Below are 21,182 nucleotides of genomic sequence, written 5' to 3' on the forward strand. Positions count from 1 at the left end.
GCTGGGGCGGAGGAAGCAGGGGAGCCCCAGGCCCTTTAAATAGCCCCCGAGCCCTGGGCTGCTGCTGCTACCTTGGTGGAGGAGGGGGCACTTACCGTACAGGGTAGGCTGTACCCCATGTACCCGCACCCCTGCCCACAGCCAGCCCCTGCTGCACCCCCTGCCCTGCCTGCACCAGCCCCGCACCCCGTGCCCTGTCTCCAGTCAACCCTTGCCACACTCCCCTGCCTTAAGCCAGCCAGTCCCACACTCCTCTGTCTCCAGGCCTGCCAACCCCTGCGCACTCCCCTGAGGCCCTCCCTGAAGCCAACCAGCCCACTCCACCCCACATCCCCCTGCCTCCTGCCAGCCCCTGTCAGCAGCCAGTCCCACACACCCTGCCCTGCCTGCAGCCAGCCCATTTGCAGCCAGTTCTGCACCCCCTGTCCTGTCTGCAGCCAGCCCCGCACGCCTTGCCCTGCTTGCAGCCAGACCCTGCCTCCAGTCAGCCCCTGCCCTGCCTCCAGCCAGCGCATGTCCACTGGTGCCCTGCAGTTCCCAGGGCAGTAACCCTGCACACATGCTGCAATGAGAGGGGCAGTGAACAGCTGTGACCCACACATGTGCACACCTTAGGGTGATCAGACAGCAAGTGTGAAAAATTGGAACAGGGTGGGGGGTAATAGGATCCTATATAAGCAAAAGACCCCCCAAATCGGGACTGTCTCTATAAAATCGGGACATCTGGTCACCCTAGCACACCCCCAGGGAGTGGCGGGGACCCACACATGTGAAACGGAGCTCATTTCTAGTTCAGGCCCATCTTTTTAAAAAAGAATTTTAGGTAGGGTTAACATACATCCGTATTTTCCTGGACATGTCCAGCTTTTTCGTTCTTAAATAGACCATCTGGGAGAAATTTTTAAAAATATGGATGTATGGTAAACCTATTGTTACAAAAATACATACTGTGGCACATCCCTTAAATCAGAACTTTTTACAGGGAACCGGCTGCTAAGAAATGAAAGGCTTTAATTTACATGATTTTTTTTTAGTCATCTCTGCCGGGGCCCCCCCGAATATGTTCGAATTGGGCCCCGCACTTCCTAAAGCTGGCCCTGCCTGCGGGGAGCCTCAAAGGTCCCATTTTGCTGCCTTTTGGCCTCAGTGCGTTCAGCTAGTGGCCCGAAGACCGGGCTGGATGTCATTCAGAAACCCATCTCCCAGAAGCTGTTCCAGAGGTTCAGGTTTAATCCTCAAGGCCGAGCACAAAAACTTTCAGCCAGGAACATTTCGCTCTCTCCCCGCCTCCGCCCAAGTGCCAAAGGAGAAGCAAACGAGACACGCCGGCTCAAAGACGCCTCCCTCCCACTTCCCTGTAGGCTGTGCAAAGCTCTTGGCCTGCCTCACACCTTGTCAGGAAAGCACGGCCATGCTACTCACGCCTGAGTCACGTCCGCAGCCTGGCCTGCCCTGGCTGACGGTGTGCAGAGCCACGCCAGTCAATGGCAGTTTGAGTCAGGAGCCTAGGCTCTTTCCCCTGACAGCCACACACAGAGCACTGCCTGGTGTCTCGAGAGCCTCCTTCCTGTTCTCCCGCAGCACACGCTGCCTGCCAGTGTGGGTGGGAAAAGGGGACCAGGAAGTACTGCAGCCTCATTCCAGGACAGGAGGCCCTCGCCATACCCAGGCCTGCCTCTTGCCTTCAGTCCAGGTAGACTCATGGCCTAGGCTCTTGGTGCTCTGCTGGTCACTGCCTTGCTGGAAGGCCCTGAGGGAAAAGAAGCAAGCACACATGTAGCAGAGGATGGCTTTGATCCATTAATCTCTGGGTTATGGGCCCAGCACACTTTTGCTGCACCATTCTGCTGGTTTTTCATGACTGCTGCCATTCAGCCACCACTATCTGGATTAGCACGTTATGCGCTCTCACACTGGCAGGCAGATGCGCAGTCTGCTAGGCAGCTGTCCTGGTCACAGGATATTACAGCTTCTACAGGGTAAAAGGGATCTATTTGGGGTTTGGACCCAATTGGGAGCTGGATAGCTGAGTGCCAGAGACAGGAGCACTTCTTAAACTGTTTTCAGTTAAGCCTTCAGCTTCACCCTCACCTGAAAAGTACTCACCATTAAGGGGTATGGGTTCCAAATGCCAAAAGCATGTGGGAGATAAGAATAGGTGTTTAGCTGTCTGTGGCTGTTTTAGATGATTTCCTTTTTGCTGTTCCTGGTGTGTAAAGGCAGAGACATTTTTGAATCTCTTAAAATTGCTGTTAGTGCTACAGTCCCTCACCTTAAGCTTATGCTATTAGATCTCTTCTGTGATATATTCTGGTTCAGAAAGGTAAAAGGTCGCTCTGTGTGTGGCATTATGGAGTGAGGTAGCAAATGTTGGTTGCATAAATGGGAGTAGTAATAAGCTCGATAGTATTCATCACCATGCAATTTTGACAGGTTTCCACGCCCCTTTTAGGGCTTTTGTCCCGCCTTCCCACCCCCCGTTTTGGTTGGCGCTGTCGGCCATTTTGAAAAAATGTATGTGTGTGTTTGACTAGGGGAAGTGTATTTAATATCAGGGTGGATTAAGAGAAAAGTTAAATAATATTGAAGACTAGGTTTATAAAGGGAATTTACTACGGCAAAACCTGTTTGTTAAGCACCGAATAAAAAAGCATTGAATGTATTCAATACCAATGTAGGTTAAGAAAAAAACATTATAAACTAATTTTAAAAGGATAATTAAGTGAAGCAAAACCTGTTTTGTAAGGACATAAGCAAAAACTATAAGGAAATACTTAAAAAGTAGTTTTAAAAAAATTAACCAAGGCAAAGCCTGTTTGGGGTGCCCTGGGTAAAAAAGGGATTGAAACTTTTGACTGCCAACATAGGTTATAAAAAGCTTTTTAATATTATTAAGTAATATTAAAAACAATACAGCTAGGTTTAAAAGGGGAATTGACTGAAGCAAAACCTGTTAAGTAAGCACATGGCCAAAAACTATAAAGGGGTCCTAAGAAAAAGGCTTTTAAAAACATTAAAAACTAGGTTTAAAAGAAAATGTACTAAGGCAGTGTAATAAAAGTGAAACAAACGTATTAAAACTAGTCAATACCAATGTAGGTTAAGAAAAAACGAGGTTTAAAAGGAAAATTGACAAAGAGAAAGCCTGTTTTGTAAGCACAGGGTAAAAACTCTATAAAAAAGTGGCTAAGAAAAATACAATAAAGCTCAGGGTAAAATTAAAAAATGTTTACCTTTGCAGTCTTTTTGTAAAACGAGGCAGCTTTTCTGGTTTAACCCTAGTAAATAAAACACATTAAAACTAGTGAATGCCAATGCAGGTTAAGAAAAAACGAGTTTTAAAAGGAAAATTGACCAAGGGAAAGCCTGTTTGGTAAGCCCGGGGTAAAAAAGCATTCAATATCAGTGTAGATTAATTAAAAAGAGCAAAGATAGAGAGCACGCGGCGAAATCAGAATGAGACAGAGAGAGAAGCAGGCAGAGTCTGTTTAGTAAGCACAGGGTAAAAAAGCATTCAGAATCAGGGCGGGTTACAAGACAAGAAAAGCGAGGAGAGAGTCCGCTTTGGAAAGAGCAACGATAGAGAGCACAGGGTAGGATTAAAGAGAAAGAGAGAGAATTGTTACCTTTGCCCGTCTTTCTGTAGAATGAGGGAGATTTCCTGCTTCTGACACTCTCCAGCTTGTTATCACCGCTTTTGGATCGGCCCAATCAGAGGTGGTTTTACAACAGCGTCATAGAATTCATTTTCCTGAACCAACCAATCCTAGTGTTTCAAGAGTTTAAGCAAGAGCCAGCCCCCTCCTTTCCCCCTCCCCTTCTCTCTCCCCCCGCCCTTTTAACTGTTTTTTTCTTATCTAAAGAAACAGACCCCTAGCATTTTCCCGCCATGTAGCCCTTTTACAAAGAGTTTTTATAAAAGTTAAAACCATAAGCTTTTACTAATACGCCATTTTTAACACATGTTAAAATTACCTTAAGTTTTGCAAAGGAATAAAAAAAACACCCCCTTTGTATGTGTTGTAATAAAAAGTATGCAGAAGCACCCTAGGTTTTTTAGTAACAGGCGGTATATATATTTTTTATTTTGTAAACCATTAAATTAGGAAGACAAAGAAGCAATGCGCCTGTTAGCAAAGCAGCCTCTGTGAGTTAGTGAATCAGAGATAAGAAGGCTGCTTCTTTTTCGTGCTTTTTAACAAACAGAAGTTACAATTACATTAAGTTTTGCAAAAGGATAAGGACTCGAAAAAACAATTTTTTGTATGTGTTGTAATAAAAAATTATACAGAAGCACCCTAGGTTTTTTAGTAACAGGCGGTTTATATATCCCTTATTTTGTAAACCAGTAAATTAAAAAGACAAAGAAGCAAAGTGCCTGTTAGCTAAGCAGTATTTGTGAGTTAGTGGATTAGAGAAAAGATTGCTTTTTTTACTATTTAACAAATAAAAGTGAAAAGGAAACCTGCAGACCCATAGCCTTTGTTTAGGCACAGGTGTTTTAATAACAGGTAAGTGTGCAAAAACAGTTTAGGGCTATAAAACTAACGTGTTGTAACAAAAAAAGGTTTGTTTTTTTTTAATTTTAGGCTAATGCGAACCATTTTAAAGTAAAAACAGCAGGCTTTTGCAGCAGAGCGGCTGTTAGCAAAAGCAGCCTCTGTAAGTCAGTAAATTAAAAATAAAAAGAACAAAACATAAGAAGGTCTTCTTTTAAAGCAAAAACTAGCCAGATCAGGTATTAAAAAGCATACTAACTTACTTACTATTAAAACTAAGCTTTTTAACCATTAAAGTTTAAAAGCTAAAGTGTGTAGCCAAAAACCTTCCCGCCTTTTTTAAAAAACCGACTAAGACAACCACCCCCCCCTTCCCCCTCCCCCCCTCCCCCCCCCCTCCTCCCGCCCTTATCTAAACAGCCAGAGCCTTCGGCTTTTTTTTTAACCCTGTAACAAAAGCTAATTACCGTTTTAAAATGTGTTTTTAAAGTAATACCTAATTTTTTAACTTACTAACAATGTAAAATAAGTTTTGTAAAAGTTTAACGTGGTTTATTTTTAAATTAGCACATTTTAAAGTAAAAACAGCAGGCTTTTGCAGCAGAGCGGCTGTTAGCAAAAGCAGCCTCTGTAAGTAAGTAAATTAAAAATAAAAAGAACAAAACATAAGAAGGTCTTCTTTTAAAGCAAAAAATAGCCAGATCAGGTATTAAAAAGCATACTAACTTACTTACTATTAAAACTAAGCTTTTTAACCATTAAAGTTTAAAAGCTAAAGTGTGTAGCCAAAAACCTTCCCGCCTTTTTTAAAAAACCGACTAAGACAACCACCCCCCCCTTCCCCCTCCCCCCCCTCCCCCCCCCCCCCTCCTCCCGCCCTTATCTAAACAGCCAGAGCCTTCGGCTTTTTTTTTAACCCTGTAACAAAAGCTAATTACCGTTTTAAAATGTGTTTTTAAAGTAATACCTAATTTTTTAACTTACTAACAATGTAAAATAAGTTTTGTAAAAGTTTAACGTGGTTTATTTTTAAGTTAGCACATTTTAAAGTAAAAACAGCAGGCTTTTGCAGCAGAGCGGCTGTCAGCAAAAACAGCCTCTGTAAGTCAGTAAATTAAAAATAAAAAGAACAAAACATAAGAAGGTCTTCTTTTAAAGCAAAAAATAGCCAGATCAGGTATTAAAAAGCATACTAACTTACTTACTATTAAAACTAAGCTTTTTAACCATTAAAGTTTAAAAGCTAAAGTGTGTAGCCAAAAACCTTCCCGCCTTTTTTAAAAAACCGACTAAGACAACCACCCCCCCCTTCCCCCTCCCCCCTCCCCCCCCCCTCCTCCCGCCCTTATCTAAACAGCCAGAGCCTTCGGCTTTTTTTTTTACCCTGTAACAAAAGCTATATTCCGTTTTAAAATGTGTTTTTAAAGTAATACCTAATTTTTTAACTTACTAACAATGTAAAATAAGTTTTGTAAAAGTTCAAGGTGGTTTATTTTTAAATTAGCAGTTTTGTTTTAAAAACCAAGGCCATATAACAAATTTAAAAAATACAGGTTGCAGTTTTTAAAAACTTTTTGGTTACAAAGCTGTAAATAGGTATATTACCATTTACAAAGGCTTTTTATTAACTGTTTAAACACATTTACTATAAAAAACAACATTGTTAGCCATTAAAGCTAAAGTATTTGGCGCCCCCCAAAACTGCACCCGCCTTTTTTCCTAGAAAAGTGCCCTTTACACACCCTGTTTTTTTTAAAGAATTTTGGGTGTGGGGGGCAAAACCTTTTTTTTTTAAAAAAGCAGGTTTAAACCTATAAATAGGGGAACAAAAAACTAAACAAGGCTGTTAAAGAAATATTGCTAATACAAGACTTCTACCGTTATGGGAAGCAACAACATGGTAAGAAACCTTACTATAATTTGTATGGGCCGCCAAGATATTATAACAGCGTTATGCTTAGTTAAAAGCCAACATTTTTTCTTTTGAATAGGACGAGAACTTTTTTCTTGACATTCCAGATGCCGCGCTAGAAGCTTTAAATTTTGGTAAGCCAATTAATATGCTACACAAGTATAATTTATTTTTAAGAAAAAAAGGTTTTAAAAAATTTTATTTTTTTAATTTAGAACAAGATGGAAGTCAAAACCACCCAATAGGTTTTCCTGAAATTACAGAGGAAGGTGTGAACTGTTTTTTAAATATGTGGTTTTTTAAAAATTGACGTTGGAAATAGTGTGCATTTTAGGGGTTTGTTTGTTATTGTTAGGAAAAAAAAACTTTTAAAGGTTTTACTGTACAAAAGCTGCCGTTGTACAGCCCCAAGGGGGGGGGGTAAACCAAAAGAGCGCTTTATTTTGTACATTATACTTAAACGCGGTTTTTAGCCCTCTTATTGCAAAAACGTTTTTAAAATATATATATTTGGGGGACATGTTTGTTGTTAGTAAAAAAAAAACAAACCCCGTGCTAAAAAACATTTTTATGTGTATCGGCAGACTTATCAAGCGTTATTCCTCAAGAAGAAATGTTGAAGGGAAGAGCGCTTAAAGGGGCCAAGAAATTTCCCTCTGAGGCAGCTGCAGTTGGAAGCAAGGGTATTAAGCACACCGATTTTGAACAGCCCTGCACGTCCAAATCCCTCATTGCCCAAAACCCGCAACCTTTAAAGAGGGGCAAAAAATTTCCCTCTGAGGCAGCTGCAGTCGGAAGCAAGGGTATTAAGCACACCGATTTTGAACAGCCCTGTACGTCTAAATCCCTTATTGAACAAAACCAGCCGGCATTAAAAAAGGCCAAAAAGTCTACCTCTAAAACAGCATCCGTTTTCAGGGCGGGGGGAAAGGGGCTCAGACCCCCCGCTTTTGAACCGCCCAAAGCTACCTCTACAACTTTCAAAAACCATGGTAAGCGAGGCGGAGGCGGTAAAGCCCCTCGTTTTCAACAGACCTATGCCTCCCCGACCCAATCAGCTTTAAAAATAAACAACTCTGTAGAAGGAACCGTGTCTAGGGGTGGGTTCGAGCAGGGTGAAGAAGTTAACCCCCAAGCTTTCGGAACCCGCAAAACCCCTGCTACAAATAACAATCTTCCTGTGGGGCTGGCCGCATCAGTTGCTGCTTGTAACGAGCTGTTTAGTGTTTGTTCATCTTTAAAGCGTTTAATAGATAAAAAGTTTTCAAAGCTAATTCTTGAGGTATTTCAAAAACAAAATTTTCCAGAAGAAAGGGTTGTTTTAGACCAAAAAATAGCAGACACCCGGGCACTAATTGAAAAGGTCGAAAGCGCGTTAAAGGGGGAAGGAAGAGGGTGACTACACATGAAACCTAAAAATGTAAAAAGGGGTTGGAAAAAAAAATGGAAAAAAATCTAAAATGTTAAGAAGGCTTTTGGCAAAAAGAATAAAAAAAGCCAAAGCTATTTTAAAAAAACAACCCCCCAACCAAGAAAGGGAAATAGACCCTCCCACCCCTTCTTCTTCTTCTGAAGGTCCAGATTCCCCCGCTCCTGATACACCACCACAGGTGTATTTGGAGCGTGTAAGACACTGGATAAGACCCCGAAGAGAGTTTAACGCATATGAATATTTTCAGGAATTTCGTTTTGCTAATTTGGACAGAGTAACGGGGTTCACAGAAGCCATGGCGGCCATCGACATTGCTATTCAAAATTTGCTAGATGATATTAATAATCAGGTGGGTCCTGAAGATTTTGTACAGCTACGCTTAGATGCCCCGGGGCTAAATCACCCGTTCTTTTCTTTACGGAGGCCTTGGGAAAATTTAAACGCCATAGATTTTTTAAATAACATCGTTAATGTGTTGCAAAGTAATGCAGAGATTGTGGGGTCCGGAACTTTACGCCTGGTTGTTACAATTATTAGAAACAGGCTTGGTGGAGTTGGGTCTGTAAGACCCCTAAAAACTATTACGTACAGTAAAATTATTGAAAAAAAAAGAAAACATTTAATTGATTTAAATAATCAGGGTAACAACTTATGTTTTGCCGGTAGCGTGCTGGGTCTTTTATCAGATAAAAAACTTACAGATGCCCAGTTGTTAGAGGGGGCCAAACACCTTCATCAGGAGTTGGGGTTTTCGGACCAAAAAATGATTAGCTTGACAGACGTGAGCTCTTTCGAAGAGCGCTTGGGGGTAGCTATTACCGTTTTGTATTATGAAAATGGAAATTGGTGTTTTTTTACAACTGGGGGTGTACAGCGTTTCCAAACTGTTTTTGTTTTGTTACATAACAAACATTTTTACGGTATTTTAAATATTAAAGCCTTTATAGGCGCCCCGTATTTGTGCAACTACTGTTACGCTCCCTATAGCCACAAACACCAGCATGCCTGTAAAAACCACTGCCGTACGTGTAATAGCGCCGAGTGCCTCGAAGTGGCCGGTGAAAAAAAAAGATGCCCCAGCTGTAAGCTGTTTTGCAGGTCTGACGACTGTTTAGAAAGGCACAGCGCTTTGGCGACCAGCGGTAAAGTTGATTGTAAAAACAGAATTTTTTGCGATAAATGCAGCTTCTACACGGTTAAAAATCACCAGTGTAGAAGCAAAAAGTGTCCCCAGTGCCATCAAAAAACAGACAACATAGAGGGTCACGAGTGTTATATGCGTAATATTTGGTCTCCAGAAGAGGGAAAGGATTATGTGTTTTATGATTTTGAATGTATGCAGGAAACGGGGGTACACGTGCCAAATTATATTTATGCTTTGCATTTAAATAAAAAAACTAGCTGGGAATTTAAGGGGGAAGAATGCATTAGCGAGTTTGTTTTAACCTTTATAGACAAGCGCTTTAAGGGATACACTTTTATTGCTCATAACGCTAAAGGTTACGATAGTTATTTTATTCTAAGGCAGTTAATTAAAGAAAAAATGGCTGTTAGCACCGTAACGCAAGGGGGAAAACTTATTTGCGTGACGGTGGTAAACTTAGCCATTAAATTTATAGATTCTTTAAATTTTCTCCCCATGAAACTTATCAAGTTACCCAAAGCTATGGGGTTTGAGGAAGCGAAGGGGTACTTTCCACACTTTTTTAACACCGTTAAAAATCAAAACTATGTGGGACCTATGCCCGAAATAGAGTACTTTGGAGTAGACTACATGATGCCTGAAGAAAAAAAAGAATTTTTAAACTGGTACCAGCACAATCGCCAAAACAGCTTTGATCTTCAAAAAGAACTACGCTATTATTGTCAAAAAGATGTTGAAATTTTGCGAGAGGCTTGCGACCGGTTCAGAAACGAAGTTATAAAAATGACCGAAAAGCAAATTGTTAAAAACCCCGGAAAGGATAATGAGGAAGTGGTTACTAAGTGTATAGATCCCTTTCAGCACCTCACATTGGCCTCGATTTGCATGGCCATGTACCGGTTTAATTTTTTAAAGCCGCAAACCATAGCGCTCTTGCCGTTAGACAATTACCACAAACAGCAGAAGAGATATTCCACGCCGGCCATTCAGTGGTTGATGTACGTAGCCCACACTGAAAATATTTACATTCAACACGCTTTGCAGGGTGGCGAGTTTAAAACTGGGTCCTATTTTTTGGACGGTTACGCCATTATAGCTGGTAAACCCACGGCCTTTGAATTTAACGGGTGTTTTTTTCACGGGTGCCCCATTTGCTATTGCGAAAATGATTACAACCCGTTGCTTAAGGCAACCTACGGACAGCTGTACAACCGAACCATTATTAAGGCTGAATTTTTAAAAAGCCAGGGGTTTGAGGTAAGGACCGTGTGGGAACACGAGTGGCAGGCCATGCTAGCAAACGATAACCGGGTGGAAAATTTTTTACGAGAAAAAAAGCTGCCACAGCCTCTGGTTCCTAGAGACGCCCTTTACGGTGGTAGAACAAACGCCATTTGCCTTTATTACAAACCGCAGCCCGGGGAGCAGGTTCATTACTACGATTTTACCAGCCTCTACCCATTTGTTAACAAAACTAAACAGTACCCGGTGGGACATCCCGTTATTGTGTATGAGGGTTTTGGGGATATCGGCCAGTACTTTGGCATAGCCAAGGTTAAAGTGTACCCTCCAAGAGGTTTGTATTTTCCCGTGTTACCATACAGGGTTGATGGTAAACTAATGTTTCCCCTGTGCGCCCTTTGTGCAGAAACAAAAGAAAAGGATCCCTGCGGGCACAGTCAGGAGGAGAGGGCTTTAACAGGGACTTGGTGCACAATAGAGTTGGTGGAGGCTTTAAACAAAGGGTACAAAATCGCTGAAATTTATGAAGTCTGGCATTTTAACCGCTCTTCAGATGCCCTGTTTTCAGACTATATTAAAACACACCTAAGACAAAAACAAGAGGCCTCGGGGTTTCCTCACTGGTGTACGGACAAGCTTAAAAAAGAACAGTACGTTAAAGAGTACCGTGAAAAAGAAGGTGTGTGTCTGCGTCTAAACAAAATTAAGGTAAACCCCGCCAAAAGACAAATTTCAAAGCTGTTTTTAAATTCCTTGTGGGGAAAATTTGGTCAGCGAACAAATTTGACTAACACTAGTATAGTAACGGACCCGGACGAGCTCTTTAAGTACGTTTTTGTACCTTATTACGATGTGTCATCGTGCGAGTTTATCGATGATGATACAGCCGTAGTGTCTTGGAAGTACGCAAAAGAACACTGCACCCATTCCAGCAACACTAACGTGTTTATAGCGTGCTTTACCACCGCTTATGCTCGGTTAGAGCTCTACCGCTTGTTAGATCGTTTACAGCACCGGTGTCTTTATCATGATACGGATTCTGTAATTTTTGTAAGTAAAGAAGGGGAGTGGAATCCCCCCCTAGGGGATTATTTAGGAGATTTAACTAGCGAAATACCCCCAGATGAACACATTGTGGAGTTTGTGTCCGCGGGACCTAAAACATACGGGTACAAACTGTCCAGCGGTAAAACCTGTATGAAATTAAAAGGAATCACACTTAACTCAGGAAACAGTGAAAAGATTAATTTTGAAAGCTTAAAAGAACTCGTCTGGGATTACCCCGCGGGAGAGGACCCAAAAGAAATCGTAATACAGCAGCCAGGAATCGTAAGGGTAAAAAAACACTGGTTAATAGAAACAAGAACTCTAAAAAAAACCCAAAAAGTCATTTACGACAAAAGAGCCCTCGAGGAGGCTTTTAAAACTTTGCCGTACGGGTATTAATTATTATGAAAAACCACGTTCAGTTTGTTCATCCCTTTTCCTGTTTGCTTTGTGGGCCCTCAAATTCTGGAAAATCATATTTTATAAAACAGTTGTTAGAAAATGGTCATAAACTGTTATCATGTATGCCTGAAAATATTGTGTGGTGTTATAGCTGTTGGCAACCGCTGTATACAGAGTTGCTGCAAAAATTTTCATGTATTACATTTTTGGAAGGTTTACCTAATACTTTTAATGATGAACATTTATTTCCTAGTAATAAAGTGAATATGGTTATTATAGATGATCTAATGGAGTCTGCTTCTGACAGTGGTGAAATTGAAAAAGCCTTTACAAAATACGTACACCACAAAAACTTAAGTATTATGTACATTGTGCAAAATATGTTTTGTCAGGGAAAAAAAAGCCGTACAATTAATTTAAATACTAAATATATGGTTCTTTTTAAAAACCCCCGCGATAAACTACAAGTCACCACTTTGGCCCGGCAAATGTACCCTGGTAAAACACAATTTTTTCTGAAGGCTTTTGAGGACGCTACCAAAAACCCCTACGGGTATCTGCTGGTGGATTTAAATGCTTCAACGCCCGAAAACCTCAGGTTAAGAACAGGTCTTTTCCCCCCAGACTGGCCCTGTGCATACACCTTTAAAAAAACCCATAAAAATAGTTATTTTTTATTAATCCTCCATTTTAAAAAAAATCACCTCCCGAACAAACATGTCTTACCGTGTGCAAAAAAACCTGGCTCTTTTAAAATTTCTTATCAAAGCCAAGCCGCCACAAAGAAAGGCTATTCTCTGTACGGCGTCTGACGACCTAGTAGCGGCCATCTCAGAAATAGCGCTTAACACTTTAAAAGGAAACATTCCTTTAAAACCTCGACAAATAAGCATCCTTAAAAAAAACCGAAAAATTATTAAAAAGCTAAGCGATAAAAAGCTATCCCTAAAAAGAAAAAAGGTTATTGTAAAACAAACTGGTGGCTTTATTGGCCCTTTGTTAAGCTTTGCACTCCCCCTGCTGTCAAGCCTTTTAATTAACAGATAATGGAATACGCCGAAAAAATGTACCTTGTTCCTAGCCACCAGTTAGAACAAATAAAGCGGGCTTCTAGCGGTGAAGAAAATATCAGAACCACAACCACTCGCCAGTTGGATTCAGAAATGAAAGACATTCTTCAAAGAACCGGTTTATCCGACTACGAAAAGGCTAAACTCTACGAGGCGGTCCTGCAAAAATACCTGGTATTGGCCAAGCGTGGTGAAATGGAAAAGACTAAAATAAACCTTTTTTTTTCCCCTGAGCAAGAGCAAGAGCAAGAGCAAGAGGAGTTTCAACCTCCTAACGTTCAGGGGGATGTATCGGACTTTGTTATTCAGGAGGTGTTGGAGGGGGTAAATCCTCGCTATAAAAAAAAAGCTGAAATATTGTTAAATAAGCTTAAACAACGTAAAGATGTGTCTTCTTGGGCTGATAATGGCCGTTTTGTGTACCGGGGGAAGGCGATTGAGGGGTCTCACATGCTTGATTTAGTCAGGGGGGTAACCGGCTCTTATTCTTTCGCTAACAAGAGGGCTCCTAAAGGGTGGCATGTTTTTATGAAAGCCTTGGCAGAGCTAAACGTGCCTACGACCGTCGTAGGGCATGTTACCAATAAACAATTTTTAGAGCGTCTAAAAATAGGGCTAAAGCCGGTCAAGGCCACAAGTAACACCGCCTCTTTTAAAAGCGTCCCTGTTAAAAAACGAAAAATTGACTGGTTAACAATGTAAAATAAAAAACGTAAACAAAATTAAAAATTGTGTTTTATTGATGCAGCTCTTTAAACACACGACAAGATAAACACGTTTGAACATGTTGAAACATGCTTAAAACAGGTCTGGGCATGCCGGGTCTTTTTCCTTTTACAAATCGCACCACCAAGCGGTCATTTTCTGCTAAATCATCGGAGTACAATTTTAAAATACAATCAAAAGATAAACCCTTATTACGTTGTTTTAAAAAAAAAATACAATGATAACCGCAGGTTACAGCTAGGGGGTCCTGTAGTTGTCTCTGATGAAACACAACCTTATCACAGTTACGGTTTAAAAAAGTCATAATAGACTTAGGGAAAAAGTTACTGTCTGGGGAAAAACCGTAGGAGTCAAAAAACTCGCAGGGCCCCCGTTTCGGTAAATAAAGGGCCAGCCAATGTTCCCCGGGTAACTTATGGGGGTGGGTGTTAACAATAAGCCCCAAAGGTCTTCCGGACACAAAACTTTTCGGAAGCAAATCGCTAGAAAAAACATCTAAAAAAGAAGGGTCCTTTGATAAAATATCTCGTAGCTGCACGGTGTTCATGATTACATATAGTCAAACAGAACGTTTCTTCTATGATTTACTTCGAGCACGTTATCAAAAACCCCATACACTATCATGTTAACCGTAGAGGGCAAAGCCGTTGCAAACCGAATTTCCGCTCTCAGGTTTCCAGTTTTAATTAAAGAATAATGGTCGGCGCACTCCTGATCCGGGGTCAAATCAAAGGCGTACAGCGTATAGCCCTGGGCAAATTCATCGCGGTTAATTAAGAGCGATCGATCTTTTACATATTTTCCAGTAGCCTGCACGAGCTGCATGTACTCCCTCACGCAGTTTCCATTTTCAAAATCGGGTTGTAGAGGTTTTGCTGGCACCTGTTCGCCATCCACATACAAGGCCACAAAATTAATGTTATAATGTTTAAAGTTAAAAGGGTTTTTAACGTAGCTGCCGCTGAAGGCGTCGTTATCTATAAAACCGATTACTAGCTGCTTGGGTAGCTGCCCCAAAAAAAGGTTTTCCTGGTTACTGACACGACTGCCGGCCGGTATGCTAAACACCTTTATGCTTACCCGGTCTACGGGGTACTTAGCGTTGGCGGTCATTAAAGCTTCAGCGTGCCCCAAACGAACCCCCGGGGTTACTTTTACACGTTTTACAAACAGGGACGCCGAAATAATGTTTACTTTATAATTCTCGTTGGCAGTGCCGCTCATGAGGCAAAAAACATCTTTGCTACGTGTTAGTTTGATTTTTAAATCCACGCCGTTTAGCAGTAGTTTTTCTTGAAAAAACAAATCGCTGTGTAAAGGTCCCAACAAATCCAGTTTCCTGCTGCCGGCCGTTAGTTCGGCCCTGCGTATAAACCCCTCATTGGCCTGGCCGACCAAAAGGGTGCTTTCGTGGCCCCCTGCCGTGTCTTTATAAAATCCGCCTGTCGAAAACTGAGTAGCGAGGGTGTCGTGGCTGTAGTTTAAAATTAGCTCTATTAAGGCTCTGTAAGGGTAACAATTGTTGCTCTGGCTAATAAGACGATCGCCTAAAGTAACATCCAGCTGGTTAAAAAGAGTGGCGATGGGGTAGTTTGTTAGGGCCACCCGGGCATCATCATCAATGTCTGATCCGTCTTCTTTTGTCACCTTGCAGCACACGTACAGCAGCGTGTTGTTAAGGTCTAAGTAATGATCCCCATGTCCCGAAATAAAAAATTCAAGAGGGGCGTTTACCGTTAAAGCGGCCAAAGGAGGCACCTCTACATAAAAGCTATTTTCAATACTGGTTTGTGTGGGGGCTATTTGAAATAAATCCAGCTCCGATTTGGTGCATTCGTCAGAGCCACAATGAATAAAAGCCATTTTAAAATATATCCCTTTTATCGCTGGTAGCGCGACGCTTCCTCTTCTTAGGACGCCTTTTTGGTATATGGCTAAGACCTCTTCTCACAGCTTTTTTTTTTTTAAGGGTCTAGGTGGGCCTTTAAAGGGCTGGCGCAACGCTGCTCTTTTTCTTCTCATTACCACTAAACCGGAACCTTCCTGTGCTCCTATTTTGTTTATAACTGCGCTAGATACGTGGTTTACGACGTCTCTGGTTATATTTTTCGCGGCTGTTTTCATGTGGGGTTTAATAATGTCAAAACCTCTTTTTAAAAGTGGCACGGCTTTTCTAAAAAGGCTGCGAAATATTCCTCCTAAACCTGCCCCGTACATAACGGGTAATCCTTGATATCCTGGTAAGCCATAGCCAGCCTGGGCCTTGTAGTAGTTTCTATACAAAAAGGGGTCCCCGTAGTTTTTCATAGTTACCATTCTTCAGCTTTTTTGGGACGCAAATGTAGTTTAACAATTACCTTTCCAAAACTAAATGAAACGTGTTTATTTTGATCCGTTTTTATTTCAATAGTAATGGTTCCGATGTGCTGCTTACTTACGGGGACGTAATGCGGTTTGTCATACGTTATTGTAACAAATTCGTTGTTGCTACCGCGGATGGGAACGCAGCGCAACAGCGGCACATAGTAGTCCCCCACTAACTGATGTTCCACTATGTCGGTGTACACGTATAAAGAGTTAAAACCCCCCGTAATGTCTGCGGGGTACGGTGCAATCCTACACGGATGATTTGAAAGCATTCCCAGTATTGTTGCCAATTTACCACCTGTGGAAAAAAAGTACTTTCCATCGTTTGGTTTTAGCTGAACCCTTCTAGTCACAGGGTTGTAAATAACATAGGCATTTGGTTTTTCGGCATCTTTGTCTATATTCTTGTTGATGACTTCTATTAAATGGTGAATGCTCGAATAATAGCCGGCATCCATGTAGTAGGTTCGAATTTTTTTTTCCGATGCTAACGTAAATGCTGTATCGAAAAGAAGCGTGTTCCAAGAGTGACAATAATGAATTTCCGATAAAGCGACATCCCACCGCCCTATTAAATTTAAAGGCTTGGCTAGTTGTATTGTAAAATTGGAACTAGTATTTTGAGGAAAAGCCCCCGCTGAGGCGTTGCTTGGTAATGTCATATAAAAACTTTGTTCCGTCATTTTTTTATTAAAGGTCCTGCACTTGAGACGCTTTAACCCAACTATTAAATTTTTTAGGCCAACCTTTCCATTTTACAAAGAAATATTTGTTTCTTCCCCGACCTTTTTTTTTTTAAATTTTTTCTACCTTGTAAACTCGGTCCTGGTTAGGGTTTACTTTTTGTAATTCTTCAGGATAAAAAGACCCCACAACTTCCTCCCCTTCATAATCTTGTAATGCATACACCGGTCTTTGTCCTCTTAATAAAACCCCTGACACGATAAATATTTCATCGGTAAAGGTTTGCTGATAGCCCTTTTCAAAAGTGCCCTTCGTTTTAGATACTCTTACGTGATCCCCTTTTTTAAAAACCACACGTTGCCTCTTTATTTTAAAACTACCCCCGTAGACGGTTTTCCACACGCTTAGCGCATTAGCTTCTGTCACGTCAATTGGGCGCCCTCTAATAGTTCTGTGATAACTTCTGTTGTAACCGTCTATGAAGGCCTGCAGCACATCAATGTAGCGAAAGGTGTTACGGGCGGTAAAATACCTCCACATTTTTGATTTTAAAGTTCTGTTAAACCTCTCCACAATTCCCGCTTTAACTTCGTTATTGGTAACAAAATGGTGTACTCCATATTGCTTAAACAAATTTTTTAAAGCTTTGTTTAAAAACTCTTTTCCTCGGTCTGTTTGTAATTTTTGAGGCACGCGCCCCTTTGAAAAAATAGCTTTAAACGCCTCTGCCACCTCTTTTCCTGTTTTATTTTTTAGGGTTACCGCCCAGGCGTATTTAGACAAAATATCTATCACTGTTAAAATATATTTACGGTTGTCATTGTCTTTAGAATAGGCGGCCATATCAACCAAATCTGCCTGCCATTGTGTATCCACATTAGACACCACTGTTTTATTTCTTTTAAATTTAAGCCTTGCAGGTTTATGTAAAGCGTAAGCATCTTGATCCGCAAGCCAAGCGGAAACCTGCTTTTTGCTTAAGCTTTTACGGTGTCTTTTAGCGGCCTGAAATAAGGGTGTTATGCCCCCAAAACTACCAACTTTTTCGGGTGAGTAATAAATTTTCTTTAGCAGCTTTGCCATGCTTACCCCGTCTTGCTTTAAAACACTGTATACACAAAAGTTTGTTTCTGCTTTTGTTTTTATTTAACACAACAACGTTTATACACATTTAACTTTTAAAGCGGCAGTAAAGTAATACGATACAATTACATACATTTTTAACGGTTAAGCAAAATAATATAAAAACTGTGATACAGTTTCTTTTAACAATGCATTTTTAATTAATATATATTTTTTAAGCCTCTAGGGTCACAACCTTGCATGTAAAAAGTTTTATAATCCATTTGGCGAACCCTGCTACACACCGCTCGGCCAATATAGGGGGCCACCTCTTTTGACAGATCTACCAGCAACGCCACCGGGTCAGATGATTTTCCAACCTCCCTAATCATTTTAACAACTTTGGTTATAGTTTCAGTGGTTATGTTAAGCTTTTTTAGTTTGTAGCCTTCAGCTATAATTACATTTACCAGCTGGGCCGCGTTCAGTTTAGAAGAAATACGTCTAAGCTGGTAAAATACTTCTGAGCGATCCCAAAAAATACAAGGGTGACTAAAAGGGTTGGACTTATTTACAGCGCAGGCTGCACAGTTTTCCAAAAGTTGTTTTTTCAAACAGTGGTAAAAGGCTTTTACTACAACAGCTCTAACAATATCAACCATAACTGGATCCTCTTTTTCTTCACCGCTTTTCTGGTCACTCTCTTCACTTTTTACAGACTTTTTTTTAACATCTTGCTTCACACAAAAACAACAGGTACATATTACGGCTGTTCTACTTAGAGACCGCCTCTTTTCATCCTCTGAAGATGTCTGTTAAAAACATTGTAAAAACATATTTTAAGTTTTTTGATGCAAAAATTTTAAAATAAAAAAGCCTAGAGTTTATTTGTGCTACCTCGGTCGTACCCTCGTCTGATTCTGAATTATCATCATCCTCGACTGTCGCACCGTTGAACCCCATATCATCTTCCTGTTATTAAACACAAAACATATAGTTTTATTTTACCACTCTTATATATGTTTATATTTATATATTTTTTAAATTATTTAAGTAATTTTTACCTTGTAGTGTTCTTTGGGTTTTACTATTGACACCCCGTTTGTGTCCTTTGTTTCTGAATCACCTTCGTCAATCATAGTTTCAGCAGCCTATTATTAAACCAACCGTATATTAACGCTTAATTAGTGTCATGCACATATATATATATATATATATATATATATATATATATTTCAAATAAGTTAAGCTGTCTTTACCTCCTCGGGTGTTTCTGTCTCTGCAACTGTTGGCAGTTTGTTACACACCAAAGCAGTAATCTTGTACGGCCCAGGCTTGGTTATCTGTTAAAAATCAAAAGTCATTTTTTAAAAGTGTAAATACAATAATTTTTTATTTTTTTTTTACAACTAATAAAGCTTATACCGTAACAATATCGCCATCTTTCCACAACTCGGGGTCCATAGGTTGGTTTTCAACATCGCTATCCTGCGGCTGTTCCTCGGTTGCCATGTCCTCATATATAGGCTCTTCTTCCATTCTCCCCTATAAAAAGAAAAAGATTTAACCCTTTATTTTTATAAAACATTTTGTAATTTGTTACAAAAAAAAAGATTTACTTCTGCCTTTAATTCTGTTTTTTTCCAAATCTGACAACAAATTTTTTCGCACTTGATTTTTTACAAACGGCTGTGGCTCCTCTTTTTTCAGTTCTCTTTCAGAATAAAACACAGGGCTCGACAACAAGCCTTTCTCGTTGGCAAAACAACTGTAAAGGAGCCTTCTTTTCTGAACACGGTCTGGCGCACCAAGGGGCAATTCCGGCTTCTTGGCTTCTGTAGGTGTTTTGTACAGGGACATGCCTTTGTGTTTAGTTAGTTTCTCTGTGTTGAAAAACCCGCTCGCAAAACCACGTGTTTTTATACACAAAAACACATGCTGATTGGTAGACAATAACCGGTTTTTAAAAGGCTCTTGCTTAAACTCTTGAAACACTAGGATTGGTTGGTTCAGGAAAATGAATTCTATGACGCTGTTGTAAAACCACCTCTGATTGGGCCGATCCAAAAGCGGTGATAACAAGCTGGAGAGTGTCAGAAGCAGGAAATCTCCCTCATTCTACAGAAAGACGGGCAAAGGTAACAATTCTCTCTCTTTCTCTTTAATCCTACCCTGTGCTCTCTATCGTTGCTCTTTCCAAAGCGGACTCTCTCCTCGCTTTTCTTGTCTTGTAACCCGCCCTGATTCTGAATGCTTTTTTACCCTGTGCTTACTAAACAGACTCTGCCTGCTTCTCTCTCTGTCTCATTCTGATTTCGCCGCGTGCTCTCTATCTTTGCTCTTTTTAATTAATCTACACTGATACTGAATGCTTTTTTACCCCGGGCTTACCAAACAGGCTTTCCCTTGGTCAATTTTCCTTTTAAAACTCGTTTTTTCTTAACCTGCATTGGCATTCACTAGTTTTAATGTGTTTTATTTACTAGGGTTAAACCAGAAAAGCTGCCTCGTTTTACAAAAAGACTGCAAAGGTAAACATTTTTTAATTTTACCCTGAGCTTTATTGTATTTTTCTTAGCCACTTTTTTATAGAGTTTTTACCCTGTGCTTACAAAACAGGCTTTCTCTTTGTCAATTTTCCTTTTAAACCTCGTTTTTTCTTAACCTACATTGGTATTGACTAGTTTTAATACGTTTGTTTCACTTTTATTACACTGCCTTAGTACATTTTCTTTTAAACCTAGTTTTTAATGTTTTTAAAAGCCTTTTTCTTAGGACCCCTTTATAGTTTTTGGCCATGTGCTTACTTAACAGGTTTTGCTTCAGTCAATTCCCCTTTTAAACCTAGCTGTATTGTTTTTAATATTACTTAATAATATTAAAAAGCTTTTTATAACCTATGTTGGCAGTCAAAAGTTTCAATCCCTTTTTTACCCAGGGCACCCCAAACAGGCTTTGCCTTGGTTAATTTTTTTAAACCTACTTTTTAAGTATTTCCTTATAGTTTTTGCTTATGTCCTTACAAAACAGGTTTTGCTTCACTTAATTATCCTTTTAAAATTAGTTTATAATGTTTTTTTCTTAACCTACATTGGTATTGAATACATTCAATGCTTTTTTATTTGGTGCTTAACAAACAGGTTTTGCCGTAGTAAATTCCCTTTATAAACCTAGTCTTCAATATTATTTAACTTTTCTCTTAATCCACCCTGATATTAAATACACTTCCCCTAGTCAAACACACACACACATTTTTTCAAAATGGCCGACAGCGCCAACCAAAACGGGGGGTGGGAAGGCGGGACAAAAGCCCTAAAAGGGGCGTGGAAACCTGTCAAAATTGCATGGTGATGAATACTATCGAGCTTATTACTACTAATGGGGCATGTGCCACAACAGTCCTGCCCCCCAGCTGCATTCCCTGAGTCCAACCTGCAAAATTTCCATGCAGTCAGAGTGGAAAAGAGCATTTTACCTAACTGTGAAGTTGCTTACAACTTTCAGTGTGTAAGTGAGATCAGAACCCCCCACTCTAAGTACATCTAAAATTTATACTTAACTATTACTGATTTTAGGTCTGTAACATAGAACTGAA

The 21,182-nt window shown here is 40.3% G+C and overlaps 1 protein-coding gene and 2 long non-coding RNA genes across 11 annotated transcripts; 1 reads left to right on the top strand and 2 right to left on the bottom strand.

The window, feature by feature from the left end:
- Positions 1–2,837: 2,837 nt before the first annotated feature.
- Positions 2,838–5,719, bottom strand: LOC127055912 (uncharacterized). 4 transcript variants are annotated; one of them, XR_007775647.1, is made up of 3 exons: positions 5,705–5,719; positions 3,627–3,751; positions 2,838–3,278 (listed from the first exon to the last, which is right to left on the bottom strand). It is a non-coding gene; the product is annotated as an uncharacterized LOC127055912 (long non-coding RNA). The 4 variants fall into 4 exon arrangements; XR_007775650.1 differs by lacking the exon at positions 5,705–5,719 and adding an exon at positions 5,234–5,248; XR_007775649.1 differs by lacking the exon at positions 5,705–5,719 and adding an exon at positions 4,767–4,781.
- Positions 5,720–6,326: 607 nt separating this feature from the next.
- Positions 6,327–20,514, top strand: LOC127055855 (uncharacterized). Of its 6 annotated transcripts, XR_007775630.1 has the most exons (6): positions 6,327–6,399; positions 6,491–6,545; positions 6,627–6,680; positions 6,996–7,094; positions 19,586–19,725; positions 20,074–20,514. XR_007775630.1 is itself a non-coding variant. In XM_050963358.1 (5 exons), exons 1-5 carry the CDS (start codon positions 6,382–6,384, stop codon positions 12,768–12,770), a joined length of 237 nt encoding a protein of 78 aa, XP_050819315.1. In that variant the 5' UTR covers positions 6,327–6,381; the 3' UTR covers positions 12,771–13,390. The 6 variants fall into 6 exon arrangements, 3 of the variants coding, with proteins under 3 accessions (XP_050819315.1, XP_050819313.1, XP_050819314.1); XM_050963358.1 differs by lacking the exons at positions 19,586–19,725; positions 20,074–20,514 and adding an exon at positions 12,760–13,390; XR_007775631.1 differs by lacking the exons at positions 6,627–6,680; positions 6,996–7,094.
- LOC127055917 (uncharacterized) lies at positions 18,657–19,385 on the bottom strand. The gene is made up of 4 exons (XR_007775657.1): positions 19,259–19,385; positions 19,013–19,132; positions 18,847–18,930; positions 18,657–18,738 (listed from the first exon to the last, which is right to left on the bottom strand). It is a non-coding gene; the product is annotated as an uncharacterized LOC127055917 (long non-coding RNA).
- Positions 20,515–21,182: the final 668 nt, after the last annotated feature.

This window comes from Gopherus flavomarginatus, chromosome 7 (genome assembly GCF_025201925.1).
Source record: "Gopherus flavomarginatus isolate rGopFla2 chromosome 7, rGopFla2.mat.asm, whole genome shotgun sequence".
Classification (NCBI taxonomy): Eukaryota; Metazoa; Chordata; order Testudines; family Testudinidae; genus Gopherus; species Gopherus flavomarginatus.